General features: G+C 38.9%; 3 protein-coding genes and 1 long non-coding RNA gene across 5 annotated transcripts in view; 1 reads left to right on the top strand and 3 right to left on the bottom strand.

The window, feature by feature from the left end:
- Positions 1-4,845: 4,845 nt before the first annotated feature.
- Positions 4,846-11,502, bottom strand: LOC116925055 (zinc finger protein 526). The gene is made up of 2 exons (XM_045174989.1): positions 10,877-11,502; positions 4,846-7,982 (listed from the first exon to the last, which is right to left on the bottom strand). Exons 1-2 carry the CDS (start codon positions 10,904-10,906, stop codon positions 6,513-6,515), a joined length of 1,500 nt encoding a protein of 499 aa, XP_045030924.1. The 5' UTR covers positions 10,907-11,502; the 3' UTR covers positions 4,846-6,512.
- Positions 11,503-17,018: 5,516 nt separating this feature from the next.
- LOC116933230 (platelet glycoprotein Ib alpha chain) lies at positions 17,019-18,298 on the bottom strand. The gene is given in 5 exon segments (XM_032941062.2): positions 17,019-17,690; positions 17,765-17,792; positions 17,794-17,886; positions 17,956-18,047; positions 18,117-18,298. Coding segments are annotated over 5 exon segments (840 nt in total). The 5' UTR covers positions 18,217-18,298; the 3' UTR covers positions 17,019-17,163.
- A 222-nt stretch (positions 18,299-18,520) lies between these two features.
- Positions 18,521-20,468, bottom strand: part of LOC116924922 (N-fatty-acyl-amino acid synthase/hydrolase PM20D1) — a 2,842-nt gene continuing 894 nt past the window's right edge. The window contains 5 exon segments of the mRNA XM_032931520.2: positions 18,521-19,084; positions 19,141-19,281; positions 19,344-19,539; positions 19,597-19,733; positions 19,801-19,887. Of these exon segments, the coding sequence (XP_032787411.2) occupies positions 18,554-19,084; positions 19,141-19,281; positions 19,344-19,539; positions 19,597-19,733; positions 19,801-19,887 (1,092 nt within the window). The 3' untranslated portion in view covers positions 18,521-18,553.
- The window catches only part of LOC116924925, a 27,848-nt gene continuing 27,446 nt past the window's right edge, over positions 20,067-20,468 (top strand). For both annotated transcript variants that reach the window (XR_006647994.1, XR_004395249.2), the window contains exon 1: positions 20,067-20,452. This is a non-coding gene — a long non-coding RNA (uncharacterized LOC116924925). The remainder of the gene's footprint in view (positions 20,453-20,468) is intronic.

The raw sequence follows: 20,468 nt of genomic DNA, 5'->3' as shown, positions 1-20,468 counted from the left end.
AATCTAAAATGAAGTCGAGTTGATGTTGATCTCAACTGATTGCCGGCACCAGGTGCTCTGCTGAAAATTCGTATGATTTGTTGTAACACCTTGATTTTGGGTGTGGCAATTTGCAAGAGCCTTTCGTATAAGTGGGCTGACTATATCACACCTGTATGGTTGATGTATTGGTTTGGACGTTTATCAACGTATCGCATATACGAACTGTATTGCCTTGAATGAGTCACACAGTCCCGACATAGTCATCATTGAATTGAATTATATAGAAAAACACAGGTGTACTTGAAGTTGAATAATGCCACCCATTTGACTCATAGAACGACTACACTTTTGCTTTCATTATGTTCTAGATGTTTCTTTATGTACATTGCATTAAACAATTTTTTACGAAAAGAAAAGAAGAACCTTGGACAAAGATGTCGTTCCATAGCAACAAAGTAGACGGGCTACGTCCCGAAAAAATCTGATGACCAAATTCAAAAAACGGACCGGTCCAACCGGTTTTACTCCTTTTTTTTTGAAATTTGGATATTTGGATATTTCGCAATTGAGATTTTTTACTTTCGGCCACGGGCGTCAAATCATTGTTGTTTCACGTGATTCGTCACGTCTTCAGGCCAAATTTGCTGATCGATGCGTATATATACCAACTTCTTTAAATACACAAAGCAGCAGGTTGTGGTTAATAATAATAAACATAAAAAAAACAAGAGAGTCACCTGGACATTGACGAATCATTTTGTTATAGACTCTGTAATGAGTTAATACTATTACGATTGCTAGTGTGGCTCCATGCCGCCAACACAACAAAAAACAAAACAGCGTGATGCGTGATGGAATAGCAAATTTTTTAAAATAACATTTTGCCTAATTTAAATGCATAGAGACAAGCAAATTTGCGTTTATATTTGTTGGTTTTTGATGACTTGATGATGAGCTCCCATATATGGATCAACGATTGCGTTTAAACTGAAAAAAACAATTTTTTTTTTTTGTCTGAATGATTTGGATGATCGCAATCATTTCGTACAATTTTATAGACCAGTCAGTTTGATGGATGATTGTAACACAACAGAATTTAAGCGTTGAATAGTCGACTAACGAAGTCTGTTTTGATTTCCATTCCACACCCGAACGTATAGTGCAATCTACACAATTTGAGAAAACATCTATGAATTTGTAAGGTGTGTGTCAAAAGAAATTGAAGAGTCACAAGGCAGATGTTTTAATTCGATCATTTTTTTTTTTTTCTCTTTCTCTACGTTCAAATGGGCAACTACCCCGGCCTGTGGAACAGCAGCAAAAACTGATTGTATACGAGCAATACATAGGAGATAGAAATCAGCCAGTTCATTGGATCTCCCAGGTGTTGGTCTGACAACGCAGAGGAAACATTTTTTATTTTTATTTTTTTAGGGGAAGGGACCCTGAGACAGCATAAAACAGTTCATCGTGTCTGCGGTGTAATCTACTAGATCATACTGGAACCCAGAGATAATGGCGGAGAAAGCTTAAGGAATCGATCAACCGCTATTTTGAAAAAATAAAAATAAATATATATGACGTAATCTTTTCCGGATGAAAAATATGTCCCCGACTGTCCGAAGGCCGTCACGTCCCGTTCGTCATTGGACCCACTTAAATTTACGTTTAATTGAGCTGTAAAATGTAATTGAGCAGGTGATCTAATCGGCCCTCATTTTTTGTTTTGTTTTTTCGATAATTTGACCAACCTGATTAATGAAACATTAAAGGCAAATGAAAGAGGGAGGGCACCTATAAGGAAGCTGTTGTATTTCCGGTTGGCATATCAAGACGAAAAGAATCAATTAAAACGGTGTAGTTCTTATAAGAACGAGATCGTGATGTCAGCCTTCAACACCTGCGCTAGAAACAATTGGCTTTACATGCAGCTTCCAATTTGTTGTTGTTGTGCCAATGCGATGGTTGCACTACCAAGAACAATGGCTAACAAAACAAAAACCAAAAAACCCCGTAAAGTTACATAGCGAAAAATCATTTTCAATGTCACCTGGCCATTATGTACGGCCACCGTGTGCTACTTCCGCTTTTTTGTGTGTGGGTAATCATGACGTTCCAGGAATGAAGGGGGAAAAGATATGTATACGATAAGGACAGGCTCTTTATCCAGATATACATTGTAATATAGTTAACAACGATAACCTTCACGGCTGTACGATTTTGTGTTATGCTCTCCCCTCCGCACGTGTACACGCTCTGTTGTGCATTTCGTGAGCAGACCTGGTAACCCTTTCGGGCCCTAATGAAGTGGCAAAGTGAGTGCAAAAAGAGAGAGCTGCAACTTAGCGATTTAACTCGACAAAAGATTATTGATTCCGAAAGAGAAGTGAAATCGTGATATAGAGTTGTGGATACAAGTCAATGATCTCTGCACATGTTCACGTGGCTCTCTTTAGCTTTGGCGTGTCCAGCAAAAACAGAGTCGAATGTATTGGCCTCAATTTTCTATTTTTAGAGTCTGAATTACAAATGCGAGTGCCATCAATCAGTCCGTTGGTCGATAAAGCGAACGTGGACCCTTTTGATCACGCCGGATAATGAACTGAACGACCGGCAACTATACCCTAGAAAAAAAAAGGCTAAAATCTATTTGAGAACTGGATTCGAGACAAGATGATTCCGCTCATTTTCAGGCAGATATAAATAGAATTTCGTATAATTTGACCATCTATATTCATCAGACGTGGCGACACTCGGCCAAAAGACTTTATTTTATTTTTTTCTAAATTTCTCTCGTTACTACAATTGCTGCAGGCACTCGAAATAGAATCGTTCGTGAACGGAATACTCAACCAGATCGACAGTGAACAAAAATTTCATCATCAGATATTTTTGTCTGACCGGCTCCCCCCTTTTTAAAAGTGATCGACTTGGCACGAAATTCGAATTGCGTAATGAAAAACATTTTTCATAAAAGGTCTAATCAAAGAGAGATCAGTAGGATTTGCATTTTATTAAATCGTTCGAATCCTTTTTGTTTCCCATGTACGACATTTCTTTTAACATTTCCATCTTTATAATATTCAAATGAGGAATTTTGAACTAACGTGCTCTCGTTACGCTCGCATAAAGCCGAGTAACTTATTGCACTAAACTAGAACAAAAATGCGATTTATTATTATTGGACAGATGTACACAGTCGACCTCAACATGGTCCAGTTCCACTATAAACTATACACAGGCGTTCATGTTATATCCCCTTTATGCACAGCAGACCTAATTACGATGCAGTCTGTTCGCAACATGATTTAGTGGAGCAATTAGAAGGCCCAATACGATGTGTGTTGTATATATGTAGATAACGAGATAACACGAATTGGCGAGTTGCCTTACATTTAAAAAAGAAACATCTAGAATATTTAGAATCGCATCGTTTTCGTTTGCATTTTTTTTTTCATCATTTGGCCTTCAACATTTTCGATGATAACGCCGCCAGACAAACTCAACTGCAATCATGTTTTGCCTTCCAGTTGGTCTTTTTTTTTTTTATGCGTGAAAAAAAAAAAAGTAAACATTTGCATATGGCATGCATCGTCGATTTGGTGGACTCAAGTATCCGCGACTGGTGTGGGACACATAACTCGTTTCTTTTCCTCCTCTTTGGAATGAGCCCCCCCCTAAAAAAAAAAAAAAATTTTGACTGGAAACATAACAACAACAAAAAAAAAAAAAAAACTGGATGACATTGAAATTCTTGTTTTGCTTTACATAAAGACAACCAAAAATTTATTTTATCAGACACGCAGACGAGTCTAAGATTCGCGAGTTCTGTGCGGCAGGTAGAAGAGCCACGGTGGGTATTCAAATCTTTGTCCCGAGGAAGCAAAAAAAAAAACAAAAAAAAACTCGGTGTCCTTACCTGTCATTCGTGTGGAGAGCGTCGAAGAATATAATCAAATGCAGTCCCGAATCAACTATAAACGAAGGGCTATCATCATTCAATCGCAAACGTATATAGAATTTAATTGCGCAGGTTGCAACACACCACCGTCCTAATAAAGACATTTATTTTAATGGTGTCCGTCCGTATACGACGTCCCGTGAACAGAGGGGATCCATATTGAGTCACGCCCTTTTTTGTTGTCAACAAAGTGGTGGTCATCAATGCCCTTCCTGCTTTTTCCACGTGCCTGACGTACACACTGAATGTGTGCAAACAAAAAGAAGGGAAAAATACATTGAATTGCGTTAAATGTTTCATGTTGTTTTATTAACGTCATCCGACAACGGTCGTCCAAGCCACATTGTAGTACGTACTTAAGTTTGATTGTTTCACCTGTTGTTGGACCGTGATGCACCAAAGAAGAACGCAAACAAGTTGCTGATTGATTTATTCATTACAGCAACGATCGAATGGCGTTCTGCTTCAAACTTTGTAAGTGAACAAATTTCATATTTTTGTTCTGTCAAATAAGTCAAGAAAACATTTGTATCAAACTAGCGTTACGGGTATGCAAATTGTTGGATATCAAACATGTAACATGATGGTGTGTACCGTGTAATGATTGGCATACATTTTTGCAAATAATTCCGAGAATTTCGGTTGTCATCGTCTGACCAATTTTCGCGATTGAGTGGTCTCTACCATAATTATGGGCCGACATTTGCATATGCGTTACCTTGATTTATTGCAGCAGGTAAAAGAGCGAACGGCAATCTTTGCCTTGGCAACAGCAAGAGAACAGACAATGGCCAACGCTTCAGTTAAACACGACCGGTTTATTATCGTATTGGCCCTTTTCATTTCTTCATTTGACTTATGAAACCAGCAAAGTTTCGTTTAGACAGTAAAATGCAATTACATTTTTGGGGAGTTTAATCTGTATATTTTTGACATTGAGAGATATTACACACGCCACGAAAAAAGAGAGGTGGGGAGACAAACAGCAAAAAGAAATTTTTCTTTTCCAACATTTCGTGGAGACGTGAGGGGGCGGGGGATACCAAATACAAGTAAAAATAAAAGTTGAGGATTGGGTTACGAAACTATGTATTTATATATATTGTATAAAAATCGCAGAAAAATACAAACCCCCCTCTTTCCCACGTTTCGCTAAATATGCAAAACAAGGAAGGGTAAGCCTATTTTGTTTTTTTAAACAAAAAAAAATGTCTTTGACCTTTGAAGGTGAACGGGGGACAGGTAGGGCAGGTAAAAATAGAGAGAGAGAGAAAACAAAAAATAAACTCTACAATAATTTTTTTTGCATATGTGGTGTACACTGAAAGCTGGTGGGAGGGGATAATGTAGGACAGCACTAGCATAAAGTGTTTTGTTATTCGATTAAATTATCCTTATTTTTTTAAAAGATTTTTTCAATGATTTTTCAATTTTCCCAAATAATTATGTGAGCGGTGCATGGGCATTTTTGAACGTGAGTGTAAGAAAAAAAAAAGAAAAGAAAAAGATCACACTTCCGGCGTGTGCTGTCTATTATGTAATTATAAAAGATCTACGACGATCGAAACAGCTTTAAGTAAATGTTTATGTAATTGAAAAGAAATCAGAAACCCAAAATAATTGCGTTGATTGTAATAATAATGCAAGTTGCTCCATTTTGTTGTACTGGGCATTATATCAACGTGTTTAACTCGCGATGAGATTGGAACTACATTTGTTATTCATTAGCGTCACAATCGCTATAATCAGAAATAAGGATATAGACTGCCGAAGGTGTATACATGTATTGCAATCCTAATCGAGGAGGCTCTAAATAATTATGTACACACACACTGGGCAGCCAAATTACGAATGATATGCCGCCACGTATTACTTTCAAAATTGTTCTTAAAACTAAACGAGAATTAGATTTTTTTTTTGTTTTGTTTGTTTTTAATTGCTTATATTTGATTCTATGTAGCAGTGCTGTTTTTGTTTTGTTTTTTTTCTTTTTAAAAACTAAATCTGCATTGTACGTCCATTCCATGTTTGGAAAAGAAAAAAAGACGTCATCGAGCGTGTGACTTGAGATGGAACGCTGCAATTTCGTTTGCCGCACTTTTCTTTGTTTTTCGAATTTTTGGCACGCCGCGTTCCTCACTTGTTATGTTGCGTGTGCTGCCCATCTATTGAAATTTCATAGCTGTGTACAACAGCGCACACACACACACACACCTTGTTGATTAGTCGTCCCGACTCCCCCACATTCCCCCGCCCGCTAAATTCAAATTCGCAGTTGTCATTCTGCCGAACCCGACGAACAACCCGAGGGCCTAAATTACCGTGAGCCATGTACATTTCTTTTATGAAATTTTATTATTCTTCTGTGAAAATCTAGAGCAAAGAGGAATATGATGACGCAATTTCCCCTCGAGGCCAGCTCTGCTTGCCCGTCCTTGACAGCTGGAACGGCCCGATGCCCCAAACGCCCTTAGCAAATGAAAAAAAAAAAAAGAAAACCAAAAACAAAAGGGAAACAGAGGGAGGAAATTGCGGGAAGGATGCGGAAGATGGCATCAAGGTAAAATCGTCAAACGCTAATGTGACGTTTCATATGCAGGGCCAGGTGGTCGGAGCGTGAAAATGCTCGTTCGCACATTTGACACTGGAACGGCCGATCGCCCGTGTGTTTGCGATAATGTCGGGTCAACTCGTCCGATCTGGCGAATTTCCATCCGCAATCCTTCCACGCGCACTGGTACGGCTTCTCACCCGTGTGCGTCCTCAGGTGGGCCTTTAAATGCGACGATTTCGTGTACGTCTTGTTGCATCCGGCGTGAGAACAGGCGTGGGTCGACAATCGCTTCCGTCCCCAACTCTTCCGGCCGCCTCGGCTGCCGCGGCCCGTCTTTCCACCAACATCTTCCGTCTCGGCGGAATCGGATGGTTGCGCGTGCGAAACTAGCGGTCCTCGCAGAGCTGGATGTTGATTTTGGTTGCCGAAACTGATGGCGCTTCCGCTTTCGCAACTGCTGTCCCCTCCGCTGTTGGATTTGCTGGCCTCTAGGTAATCCGTCAAATCCGGAGAAGACGGCGGAGTGATGACTCTACTGGACGATTGTTGTTGTTGTTGTTGTTGTACTTGTTGCTGTTGTTGTTGTTGTTGGATGGATATCAAACCGAGATCGACTGGACATAAAGTGCTGCTGTTGCGCGAACAGACGAGTTGTTTGAGTTGCTGTTCCGGACTAGCGGGTGGTGTCATCTGATTGTGATTCGATTTCAAACGGTTGGGGACGGGTGGAGGTGAAGCTGGAACGAGATGATTGGGGCAACGGACGCCCGTCGTCAAATAGGAAAATAGGACGGGGTTGGTCGGTGATTCGGCGAGCAGTTTCGATCCTCCTCCGCAATCGACGGCGTACCTTTCGGCCGTCTGGTCCAGCAACGAATCCAAATCGACGAAATCCGTTTCGTTGTTGGCCAGCAGCGGAAGCGTGTTGCATTTGTTGTTGTGGTTGTGTTGACTGTTGTTCAGGTGATACATGGCGCACATTTCTTCCAGTTCCTGTTGAGGTGTCATGGCCGGATGGGCCATGCAACAACTTCCATCTTCTTCGTCCTCTTCTTCTTCATCCATGACGCCGTGATCGCGTAAAAGCGAAGCCGCTAAATGTTCCGGCTCGTCTTCTTCTTCCGCTTGAAAACTATTGGCGTTGTTGTTGTTGCTGTTGTTGCTACTGTTGCTGCTGCTGCTGCTGCTGTAGGAGGGCGTTGGTGGTAAGACGAAAGCTCGCGTCGATGGTATCGTTGTTTCGTTCGTTTGCTGCTGGATTGGGCTGATTCCGGCTACTAACCGAACGGATGAAGCGGCCGAGTAAGGCATCCGAATGGCAGGTTTATTTTCATGCTGTTGCTGGACTAGTTGCAGTTCCAGGTGTACAGTAGCTTGCTGTTCGGCTTGCTGGACAGGTTGTGCTTGAGGCGCTAATGGATCACCAATCAACGAGCCATTGTTGTCCGTCATCATGGTCGACTCTTGCATCCACAGTTGCTGAAACTATTGACATTTTTCAAAAAAAAGATTTAGATTTAGATTTTTTTTTTTAAAACAGAATATACATTTGTGATTGAAGAAAGAGAGAGAGAGGAATCAAGCGTAAACGCAATCTAATCGGGGTATGTAATCATTGAAAACATTCCCAACCAAGGTCGTTTTACAATCGTCCTAGCCAATAATGGAAAGGTGGACACAACAATGGGCCAATCCATCATCATTATTGTGCGTTATATACACACACACACACACTAGCCCTCAGGAGGAATAATAAATACATCACGACCTTGAACGACAACTCTCTGGGAAGTTATCGTGAACGGAAGCCAACTGAATTTGAATTCTCTTTCTTATTTTAGTTGATTATTCATTATCGTCTTTCATTTGCATAGGCAGATTTTATTTTTTGCGTGAATTTTTGCGGTAAACAAAAAAAAAAAAAAATTCATTTTTAATTTTCAAACGTTTGACACCCACCCCCCCCCCCCCTAAAAAAAACGGATTTTTAAATTGTCTCATTGTTTGTGGCGAAAGAGGGGGGGGGGAAGGAAAAGTGGTGATGACCAAATCATCCGCCACATTCACGCGGGAGCCGTAAGCAACGGCGCTATTATTTAACTGCTTGTTACAGTTTATAAGCTGACACACAAATCTCGTAACCTTGCAATCGTTTACATCAAATTGTAGCTCAAAAGCCCCCCTTTTATATCGTTAGCGCACTACCTTTCCATTGTAGAGAGGAGAACCGTTTCGTTATTCACTTATTTATTTGACACTAACGCCGGATTATTTCCGAAAGAAAAACGTGCGAACGAAATATTCGGAAAGAAAGTGACGTCAGGTGAAATTTTCTTGTTCAAGAAAGTGGCGGCGGGATTATGTGCAAGGCCGTCTGTGTGTTATGACATCATAAGTCTGGCCTTTTTTTTTTTTTCAATTAACTAAAAATAGACGATATAGTCTTTTGTTTTGTTTTTATTTTTTAGCGTGAAAAAAAAAAAAAGAAGTCGTCTTTTAATCGTTAAAAAAAAAAACTTTGATTCCAATTGGGCGAGAAAAAAAAAAAAAAAGGGAAAGTCGACCTGTAATGAAATGTTTTTTCCGCGTTATCACACGATAGCGTAGGTTATTTGTTTTTGAACGTTGCACAGCGACAATCGAAATTGTCTAGCGAAAGAAACACGCATCGTTTTTATATGTGCAGTGTGTGTGTGTGTGTGTGGGAATACGAATATGGACGAAAAAACAAAATTGTTGTTGTTGTTGCAGCAAAATGGAACACTTCAAGAAAACGAGAAGAAAGAGAGAGTCTTTGGTCGACCACTTGTTTTCACGAAATGTGTATCAAAGAGAAAGCCATTCTTCTATTAAAAACGATGAGATTTTTTTTTATGGACGCAGTTTTTTTTTTAATTTTCACTTTCTCCAATTGGAAAAGTTAGAAACGGCCTCTATCCATATAAAAATAAACCCAATTGTTTTTTTTTTCCGTCTTTCATATTTACGTAGTACCAACCATAAAAAAAAAAAAAACAGAAACTATTTGCTCTTCCCATCAGCCGCAGACTGTCGATCAAATTTGCCGATAAGAAACATTTTCTCCTGCGGCCCATCAGGATAAACAAAACAAGGAAGTCCATAAAAACGAGCAAAAATCTTGCGTAACTTTGTGCATATCAAGCAAGTGACGATGAAAACAATCGCACTAAATAAGGAACCCACTTTTATTTTCTCAAATCTTTTTAATCAAGAAGTGGGGGGGAACCAGTTCACCTCGACGATGTGTTGGACATATACGGAGTGCGTCGTGGAACACACACGCAGACGCGAAAATCCAAACGACTTTCGCTCATCGTTCAACGAGACAAAAATAAAAAGAAGTCAGGAGATTCCGCGTATTTTGTTACTTAAGATCATGAAAATGAAAGAAACTCGTTTTCTTTCTTTTCAAACTAATTAAGTTTGCATGACTCTGTAGTTTTTGTTTTAAATCGCTAATCTGCTGCCTCGTTGTGGTGATGACTTGCCCTGTCCGTCGTCTATATACTCACTTGAAAAGGCTACATGGTAATGCGTGTGTAGTACGTAGAGAAATTGAAGCGATTGGAAAGTCGATCAGGACGACCAAACAGAAAGAAATGTGCGGGAAAGCGAAAGTGATGAGGATATTTTCTCTTTTTTTTTTTGGTCTTTGCTCACGAACGCGCCTTACTTTCGCTAATGAGTTTTTTTTCCCCCCCTTTTGTTGCCTATTGCACCGGCCTTCTTCTAATTATCAAATTTTTCATTACCAATAAAAAAAAAAAGAATTCACGACAAAAAGGAGAGAGATTCGTATAAAATTCACGCTCTCTTTCACCCGCAGATCTGCTCTATTCGACGGTGTTTCACACACCAGTTGCAAAGGGAACTGCATTCGTAAGCAAAGCGGCCATTTGTCGATTCGAACGATGAATTGAAAAATTCAGATCAAAATGAATGCGACGTGTATAACCCTGAACCCGATTTGCAGCGTCGATGAAATCAAGAAATTGTATGTAGATGCAAGAAAAACAATCTATTGTTCGCTGTCGATGACTTTGCCACTTGAAAAACCAGAAAACAAAACCATTCAGAAACAATCGAACGAGAGAGAACGAACGCACAAAAGAAATAGCACGCACAAAATGCAATCAAAAAATGCGTGCCTCTATTTGAAAAAGACAATTATTGTAGGTCTATGCGTTTTAGCCGGTGGTCGAGTGAAAGTGTCCCGCGCGTTAGCAAATAATAATATCAAATTACATAGACAGAGAGAGAGAGAGACTATCGTGAACGACCAAGAAACTAACCCAAATTTTTCTGGAACATCACGTGAGTATAGTATTATTACGTCTATAGAGAAAATGAAAACGTACCTCTTGGTAATACATGTTGGTGACGGCCATGCTAGTGGCTTCAAAATAATCGGCGTCCTGGAAAGTTATGTATAATCCAATTTCCTTTCGAAAAAAAGAGACGGTCAAACAAATCCCGCAAAATCACGAGCACTTCAATTAACTGGCCCGCTCGCACTATTCCACTGTTTTCAATTCGATTTGTTTCGAATTTTAAAAGTACAAATCAATAAAAAAAAAAAAAAATCAAAATAAATAATAATCGATGTTTTCGAATCGTGTAGTCCCGTTCACTGATGGAGGTTCATTCTGTTTCACTCGTTGAAAAAATCTCTTCGTTGCAGTGCGAAAAAAATAGAACACCGCGCAATCAAGGTAAGATGCTTTAAAGTGATTGCGTTTAAAAAAAAAAGAAAATTCTTTTCCTGCAATTCTGTTTTCGAGTGGCACCACTTGAACGGCGAAACGCACAGGCACCAGACACCACAGAAAAACACTGGACGAAAGAGAGGAAGAAGAAAGAAGAAGAAAAAAAAAAGGAGGAAGAAAATTCGAAATGATGAAAAACAACAATTAAAAGCTCGTGCGTGTAATATAGTACCGCAGCAACCGATAGCTTGTAAGCAACTGACGGTCTTGGTCCAGGTGAGTGTTGAACTTGAGGCTAAACTACAAGAGCGAAAGGAAGGGGGGGTTTATACTATTCTGCCACTATTCTGCTACATTTCGCCTTTGGGGCTTGGCTTTTTTTTTCACGTTTCCCACTATAGTCGCTTGCGTGTAGAGTTTGTGTTGCTCGTATGTAATACAGCCAGTCAGAAACGCATGATCTGATTGCTCTACTTTCATGTGTGTACGGCGGCTCTGCTATGTAGAGAGGCGCAAGCGCAGCAGACCCTTCCTTTCTCTCCCGTGTTCTTCACAGCCCCAGCAGCCGCAAAAGAAATGTGTGTTTTCACGCACCGCCCACAAGCCAAGGGGGGGATTACAACTTTTTCGTTGTTTAAAAAAAAAAAAAAAATCCTTCTAGACGGCGAAGAATTGATTCCGTATGATGTTCAATCGAAATTCGCACTGAAAAGGAGTGGATTTGTAAAAGTTCATTTTGCAGCAATTCGAGAAAAATGGAGAACGAGATTTTGCATAGCGATAAAATAAAACGGCTGCCAGCATAATGATGGGGTGAGATGAATTATTTAGAAATGTTGTGTCTGCAAGCTATCAAATGGCGAATTTATTTGCGAGGAAATGGCCCAAATGTTCTTTTTTTTGTGTTAAAACATCACGTCGACTGTGAAGGGGAGGGTCCATCGTAAATCATGGCCCGTGAAACCTGAGTGCTGAAAACGAAGCTATAATTAAAAGAAATCGAGCCGTTATCAAAGGAAATTTGTTTGGGCTCTACCCATTTCCTCCGATCGTAATCCTCATGATTGAGTGTCGGGTAAAAATGCCGAGTTTCTCGTTTTTTTTTTTTTTTTTTTTGATTTTGTTAGCGACGTCGCCACCATCTACCAGTGAGTAATTGTAACTGGATTGTTTGACCGCTAGGTGCTGCTTATTTTTGTTCAGACCTCGTGCATTCAAATCTAAAATTTTCAATGGAAGCTCCTCTTAGTGTTGTTGGAATTTTCAATTGGTATTTTTTATGTGTAGGTACTCTTTGTGAAAACGGCAATGGAAAAATCAGTTATGCCATAAAGTCCAACTGAAATAACTAGTCAAGTACCAATACGTCTCCCCCGTCAATTTTGAAATCCAATTCTGAAACTTAAAGGAGAAACCGACTACAACTCTTTGTGCAGCTAAAAAGTATGTATCCAGTAATACTAAACCTATAAAAAAAAACCTTCAGTCACAGATCACACAGAACAAATATAAATCATGTAAAGTAATTTGTCAAGGTCACATCTCACAGGAATGTAAACCCCAGGAAACGAAACTAAAAGAGATGACCAAGGATTAGTGTCAGACCTTTTACAACTCAACGATTCTAAACGGCAAATCTTACTTAAAAGTCCGATGTCGAGGCAGTTGTTTCAAGCACAAAGTGTTGCAGAAGGCTGCTGTGCAAGAGCTATTGGCCTGCTGAGGTTCCAACAAATACAGGTAATCAAAAAGCTTGGTCTTGAGCAGCTTTATTGGAAGCAAAACAAGATATGAAAAGTAAGCTGTTATGACATGTATTTATTATGTTTACCTTATCTAGGTATTGGTGTCACAATTACATGTATGTGAATCAATAATTAAACAAGAATCTTGGTTCAAATTCTGCAGTTCCCTTAACTGATGGAAAAGCTCAGCTCACCCCAATGATGGTATTACTGATCAGCCTTGGAGATTCTTGAAGAGGTTAGTAATTAAACGGGTTTAACGAATCACCGCTAAGGTCACATTGTGCAAGAGATAGGGATCAGGCGGATAGCAATTCGAATAATGCAAACTGATCGGTTCTTTTGTTCCAAACATTAGGTTCTCTCTTCATAATATCTAAGGATCATGTTTTGACTGTTACATTTTTTAGTTCTGCTTGGTGGTGGGTACTGCTTTATTATATTCAACACATTAAATTTAACCCGTTCAAGCTTTGGTGAATGTTCGTTACCCGGATAAAAATGATGGCTACCCAGCTGTGAATTTCATCGATATGGTGTAAATTACATAACTAAATTGCTTGTTAAAGGTTTTGGGTTTGATGAAATTGTACATCAATAGGTCCTGTTCTGCTGTTTTGAGACGACAGGATCATTCCTCGCTACTTACAGAAACTAGCCGTGTCAGACCAGGTAGGAAGTTTTGTTGAATCTTTTAGAATTATCATACAGTATAGTTAAAATCTACGATGTAAATAGGTTGATAAGCGTTTTCTTGGAAATAGGTTTACACAGTAGCCTGTCCGTATTACATTAAATTAATTAGAAATGAAAAAGGTAGACGCAACATATTTTACTTAAACAGCGCAAATGGTTTGTTCACTTAATCCTCGATTGATTTTTTGGGTCACGGTTAGTGCCATTGGATCAATATGAGATCCTTTTTTTATCAAAGTCTGTTACCATATCAGGGAACAGGGATACCGTAATTACGTAATATCTGTAGCACAAACATGATTCCAAATTCGGGTATTCACCTTTGAGATTGTTCAATTATTGATGACTACCGGTAATAATTTTATTTCCTGAAGTTTTTAAATTACGTAGATATTGTTGTTATGAGTCGTTAAAAATTCCATCTAAATGATCGAACTAGTTTACTTCAGATTTCTCGTCCACGAGATACTCTCAGCCTTGAATTACACATTGAAAGTTTAGGAACATATCACATATCTTTATAAACGATTGTTGCTCAAAGATCCTTTGCACCTGGATTAGTTGAGATAAACAGTTTTTTTTTACAGCAACCTGGATAATCTGAGCTATTTGTAAATGAATGTGAAATTGATTAATAGTTGCGAAGTGGAAAACCAAACTAAACGCCAACTGCTAAACAACAACTAAATACTTAACTGCCTTATCATGTAAAAAGACGGAAAACCCCTTCTGCATGTTGATATGTTCAAGCGATAAGGGTATTAAAATTTTTAGTTGACTGCATGATCTGTTTACATAATTCTTTTTGACATTGTAAGCCAAAAAATAAACCCAAAAATAAGAATTGTGTCACACTTTGCGAAGCCCGTTTTGCTGACGTAAAACGTATCTAAATGTTTGAAATGCCCGTTCGTCTCTCCAATATAGACCCTTTTTTCGACTAAGAACATAACTTTCCACATTAATCGCTTCATTAATTTTTTTAACTTTCAAATTGGTCTAGGTTTTGGCATTGGATTGTATTATTCAGGTGCACCAGCAACATTGCTCTAAGTTAACGGTTCCTAACGCACCACTGCCAGTAGGATGGCTGGAATGGTTTCAATTAACAGACACGCAAATAAAGTGAATTGGTGTAGGCGCAGAAATACTTTGCCCAATAACCGTCGCTTCCGGGAAGGTAGGAGATAACAAAGGTACAGCGTCCAGGTTCACTGTATGTACACTGTAAAGGATAGTTTGGTACCTAATTGGTGTAATTAAATATGTTCAACTCTTTTCATTTCATTCTTCATTTTCGGCACAGAAATCGCGATCACCGTTTGCAACTAAACTGCTTAGAGTTAGCAAACCTACTAAGTTTATCAAGCTGAAAAAGGTATACATTCAATTTCCATTATCAACTACACCTAATAGAAAGAAGGTTTGTCGTTTCGTCGGGATTAGGATAATCCAGTGGATTGGAATCATTCACCAGATGTTGGGCATACGGGGAGTTACCCGTATGTCTGCCCATTAGCAAACACATTCTGGTTATTTGGTGAGACTTTTCCGACGTTAAACAAATTAAAGTTAACTCCCTCAAGTTTTGACGAATGTTCATTACCCTGAAAGAAGTAATCGCTGTCCAGCCGTGGATGTTATCGATATGGTACAAGTTGCACAACTGACAGTCCTCTTCTGCTACGTTTAAACATGGTTTAAACAACAGAATTTCTCCACTATCTATAAAAATTAGCCGTGTCAGATCAGGTAAACAAGTTTAGTGAAAGCATATGTTATTATCCTAACATTAGTTAGAGACAACGAAGTAGAAACGTTAATAGGAAAATGATCCCTAGTAACTTGTGGAACAAACTTGAACCGACGAGTAACAGCTAGCTTTATAAGTGCTTTTCTTGGACTGTGGGTACGGGCGGATAGCCTCTCTTTGTTAGATTTAATTTGATGGAAATTAAAGGCAAAATCGTACAAGGAACCTGGCAACATTTAAAAATTATTCCTACGTACTCAAACATTGACAGATGTGACAGTCAATTTTTGTGCATGAAGTAGTGGGTGCAGCATTTGTGTGATGATAGGAGATGTGATAATGTAAGGTTTCAGCATTGGCTAGCTTATTGAGATTAGGAAGTTTAGGGACACATCCTGTATGTGTTTGGACTTTGGTGTTCAAAGAGATCTTTGGACCCAGACTCTTGACAGTGTTCTAAGTTGATTCTCAATTGTGTGATAGTTGCTGTGTATGAAACCAACTGAAAACTGGCACATTGTAAAAAAAAAAAAAAGATAGTAGCAATGGAGACCTGTATTTCATGCCGATGTCATGGAGAGCTAAGGCTATTGAAATTTCTAATCGATTGCACAGAATCGGTTTACATAAAACTTCTTGACATCATAGACAAAGAAAATAATTCCGAAATAGCAATTCGTCACCTTTTGTAAAGCCCATTTTGCTGACGAAAGATTCTCTAAGTTTTTGTAATGTTCGTCTTTCTGTCCGATTTAGATTCTTTTTTTCAGTTAAGAACATAACTTTCTACATGAATTGCTTTATTTGTTTTTTTGCTTTCAATTTTATTGGTCTAGGTTCTGCCATTTATGATCACATTTTAATGCTTCTTTGGTTGTAGGCGGTTGCCACAGACGATGTTTTTCGAAAACCTGGCATTTACGATGGCGGACATCATAAAGAAAATCCTTCTCACATTGCCAAAGCTGAGCTGGTTCAGCACCTAGGTGATGGTCATAGCAAGTGTAGAAGTAGTGGTAGTGAACTGGATGTGGCCAATTGCCATTGCCTGGACATCTGAAACCTGTGGTCGACGCGTAGTAGTCGGGAATTTTCAGTTTCTATTGCTTTGACCTGCAAAGTAAAAGAGTTTATCAGTGACCATCATGTATTGTATCATAGCCGAATGAAATTGCAGCGGCTATGACAAGAAGCCCCCCAGCGGGTGTGTTGATTACTAAAACTGAAATTGACGATTGGGGGGGTCTATAAAAACATGAATAACTTACAGAAAAATCAGTCCCGCCTTCAAATAACTAATATAAACTTGAAGTAGAAGGAACAAGGAATTAAACGAGACTAAGATTATATTTTTAGGTCGTTTAGGTTACAAATGGGAGAGATTTTTAAACTTTTCGTTTCCCCATAAGCGCCATGTTAAAACGCGCAAAGAAATTTTCGGCGGCTCACCGATTTTTCAATAGATTTTAATTTTTTTTAAATACTAAATTACATTGAAATTAAACAAAAATTGAAACATAACTTAATCTTGCAATTCTCTTTAACCCTGTATTTTTAAAATAAAAATATTTTTAATAAAAAGACACCATTTAGCAAAAAGTTAATTTTTAAACACATTTTTTTATATGATCACTTTATTTTTTCTTGGGCGGGTTTTACACAGAGTAAGAAAACATTGGTATTAATAATGCTCATTAAAAAAATCGCTATTAACAATTTGTTTTGGGTAGACCCCCTTATTTGGCTTAATTTGACCATACTATTGCAGTTGTGGGACTGTCAGTTGTTGGACTGTCAGTTGTTGGACTGTCAGTTGTTGGACTTTCAGTAGTTGGACTTTCAGTTGTGGGACTGTCAGTTGTTGGACTGTCAGTTGTTGGACTGTCAGTTGTTGGACTGTTAGTTGTTGGACTGTCAGTAGTTGGACTGTCAGTGGTTGGACTGTCAGTAGTTGGACCGTCAGTAGTTATACTTTCAGTGGTGGTTGCTTCAGTTGTACCATCAGTGGTTATTCTTTCAGTGGTTGTCATCGAACCATCGATTGATTCGCATATGAATAAGATAGATGTGGTGTTTGTCATGTCGAACCAAACTCCGTTGTCGAAGAGATAGTTGACGTAGGCATAGCTTCCAGGTGCGTTGTTGGAAGGTGACCCGGGATACCAATTGGTGTATGTCATTGGTTGGAAAGGTTCAATAGCGGCCCATTCCCACCTTTTGTTTCCTTCTTGAGAATATCTTCCCGAAGTCCAATAGTAGTCGTTTAACAATTCTATTATACGATTTTCGAGATTTAGAATTTAAACTTGACAGACGTTTTTACTAATGCTAGGATTGTCTTTTTACCTGGCGAACTGGTTCCTTTGATGTGTTTGCGAGATCAACATGTCTTCCTCATAAGTTTCAAGACTAAGCAAGGTCGTGCCTCCTCCTCTGCAAAATTCATTTGCTCTTCTCCAATCAAGACGCTTCAATTCATGTTTAATAAAAATGAGTTGCAAAGAATGTATTTATGATAGAATAAGAGCAGGAATTACTTTGGTCCTAGAAAAGCAATAGCATTTTGCATTTGGGCCTAAAGTCCAGCAAGGCACTAGTGGATCATCTTGCAAAAAGCTTGGGCAGTTCACTGTCAATAAAATAATGTAATCATCCAAATGTGTAGGTCTATGTATATTACACATGTAATTTTGTCTACCTTTCGCTTTAGCCTCGCTGATTGATGTTGGTACGTTGCGACCCCAGCAAACGACAAGAGTAATGCCTAGTAAGTATAACTGAGTTAAGTTGTTCTTCATTTTTGTGTTTCACCGATTTAGGCCTGAAACTGAAACAAGCAGCTACAGTTCGTACATTAATAACTGTGCAGCCACAACGAACTTTGTCGTGTCTATTTACCAATTTCGCTATCAGATTTAATATTGCTTAATCGATATCAGCCTTGAGATTGGTTTTAGAAATGAAATTCTTATCAGCGAATGATTGCAACGAGTCGGCAAGGGTAAATCGTTATGATACGTGTCACTCTGATCTAGGTTATTCCCACGTAAGAGATATTTTTGATCTCGTGAAAAGCCGGGTTTTTGGTGGGGAGGAGCTTCATCAATTTTCGTGATACGTGTATTGCTTTTGGCTCTAAAGTTCCCGATGGTGACGAACGGTCAAGTGACCGGCTTCAGGCTGATCAGCGTTGAGCATTAGAGCAACGTAAAAACGAATGAAATTATGATAATGTTCGATCGTGATTTGTTCATCGTCACCGTGTATCCCACCCCGCGTCACAGGTGTCAACACCGTTGGGGTAATTCGGTACAAATGATCGGACAGTTCGACGTAACGCCGAAGGTCCGTATTGGCCGGTGAACAAGCTAGAACGAGATAAAAGTGAACTTTAGATGTCTGCAAATCAGCTGACATTGATCTCAAACCTGGGGCAATGACGCTAGACGGGTAAATTTGTTTGACAGAACTGGCAATCAGATTGAAAGCCGAAACGTCCAGACCATATGGCGAAATAGGCGTCGGAGGATAATAGTCGATAACTTTGATTCGAACACGTGGGTCATTAATGACCCGACGGTTGTGTTCGATTACTTGATCAAGGCTGTCTGCCGGATGGATTCGATGATTGACTGTAGCTGAGGCACTACCTGGAATGACATTGTGCTGAATAGAAAAAAGATTCAAATCTAGATTTCACAGTGTATAATTGTAAATAAAACCTTGTATCCTCCTTGAATAATAGTGACGGCTGTCGTTGTTCTTTGTATAGCATCAGTAACGGGAGAACGTGACAAAAGCTTTGATAATAGAGGTGACAAAAGCCACAAGTTGGAGAACAAGACGCTGTGCCCAATCTTTGCCTGGAGCGATCAAACAATTGATTAAATTGATCCGTTTTGTCAACGACATCAACGTGATTTACTGAGGATGAAATGTATGAAAAAAAATCCATTTCAGGACCGTGACCGAACATGGATGGATGCGGATTAGTTTCCAGTGCCAAAACTGCCTTGGCTAAAACACCGATGGCCGTTTCCTTGGGGGGGATACTTGAATGACCAGGAGTCATTTCAACAGATAATTCCAATGTAGCATATCCTTTTTCTGTAACACCAATCCTGCAAATACAATTGAATTTGAGCCGACCATAAAAAGTTTAAGAGTTGCATTCGTACACGCTGACAAGGTCATCCACTCCTTCCACCAAATCTTCTAGAACAAAATAGCCCTCGTCCAAAACAAAGTCTAAATGGCTGACTCCGGTCTCTTTGAGATGTTTGGCAATGTGGCCAGCACCCTCAAACCCTGAAACCTTAAACAGTTATTGAATTGAAAATTATTTAACGTAAAGATAGTTTTAAAATTAATAACAAATTTACTTCTTCATCGTGTCCAAAGCCAATGTAGAAAGTTCGATGAAAATTATATTTGTTTTCCAAAAGAAATTCTAATGCTTCTAAGATGCCCTGTATAAAAATAAACAGGTATTTCGTAAATATAATTTCAAAAAAGATTTTCTTAAATTCTTTTACTGTATGTTTAAAAAAGAAATGAAAAGTAGAGAAATAACCAGTCAAATTTAATAAAATATGCAATGTTGTAAACTGCGAATTTACTTAATACCACATTGTTCTTTCTCAGCTCATTTCGCGCTCGATTGAGCCAGAAGAACACGTGCCACTAAAATCTGGCGAAGCGTGAGTAAGTAATTTTTTTTTTTTTTTGCCACGAAAAGATAAACTAAATCCAATCAAGTGTTAAATGGTTTACTGTGATGGTGTCCGACATGCGTATAAACTGGTGTTTGGTGTCCTTTAAGCCTATTGAACAAGTTAAGCATGTTCACTCTACTCAGATACGCCAACCATGCAAGTGTGATACAAAAATGTCGAAAATGTTCAGAACTTGGAATCCAAGAATTATAGTGTACAAACAAAACAAAGTGATTGGTAATTACGTAGTGGTTTTCATCATGACAAGAAATTCTCATTTCAAGTGCTGCTTGGTTTCAAAAGGCTACAGATATCATAGGTATAGTTTTAAATGT

Source organism: Daphnia magna, linkage group LG6 (assembly GCF_020631705.1).
Source record: "Daphnia magna isolate NIES linkage group LG6, ASM2063170v1.1, whole genome shotgun sequence".
Lineage (NCBI taxonomy): Eukaryota > Metazoa > Arthropoda > Branchiopoda > Diplostraca > Daphniidae > Daphnia > Daphnia magna.
Note: the sequence above shows the minus strand (reverse complement) of the source record. Positions and strands in the feature narration are given on the sequence as shown.

Excerpts from the sequence above, each read along its gene's own strand:
- LOC116925055 (XM_045174989.1), bottom strand. The coding sequence starts at position 10,906 with ATGGCCGTCACCAACATGTATTACCAAGAG. Across the intron at positions 7,983-10,876 it reads CCAACATGTATTACCAAGAG|TTTCAGCAACTGTGGATGCA; the intron begins GTACGTTTTCAT and ends AAATGTCAATAG.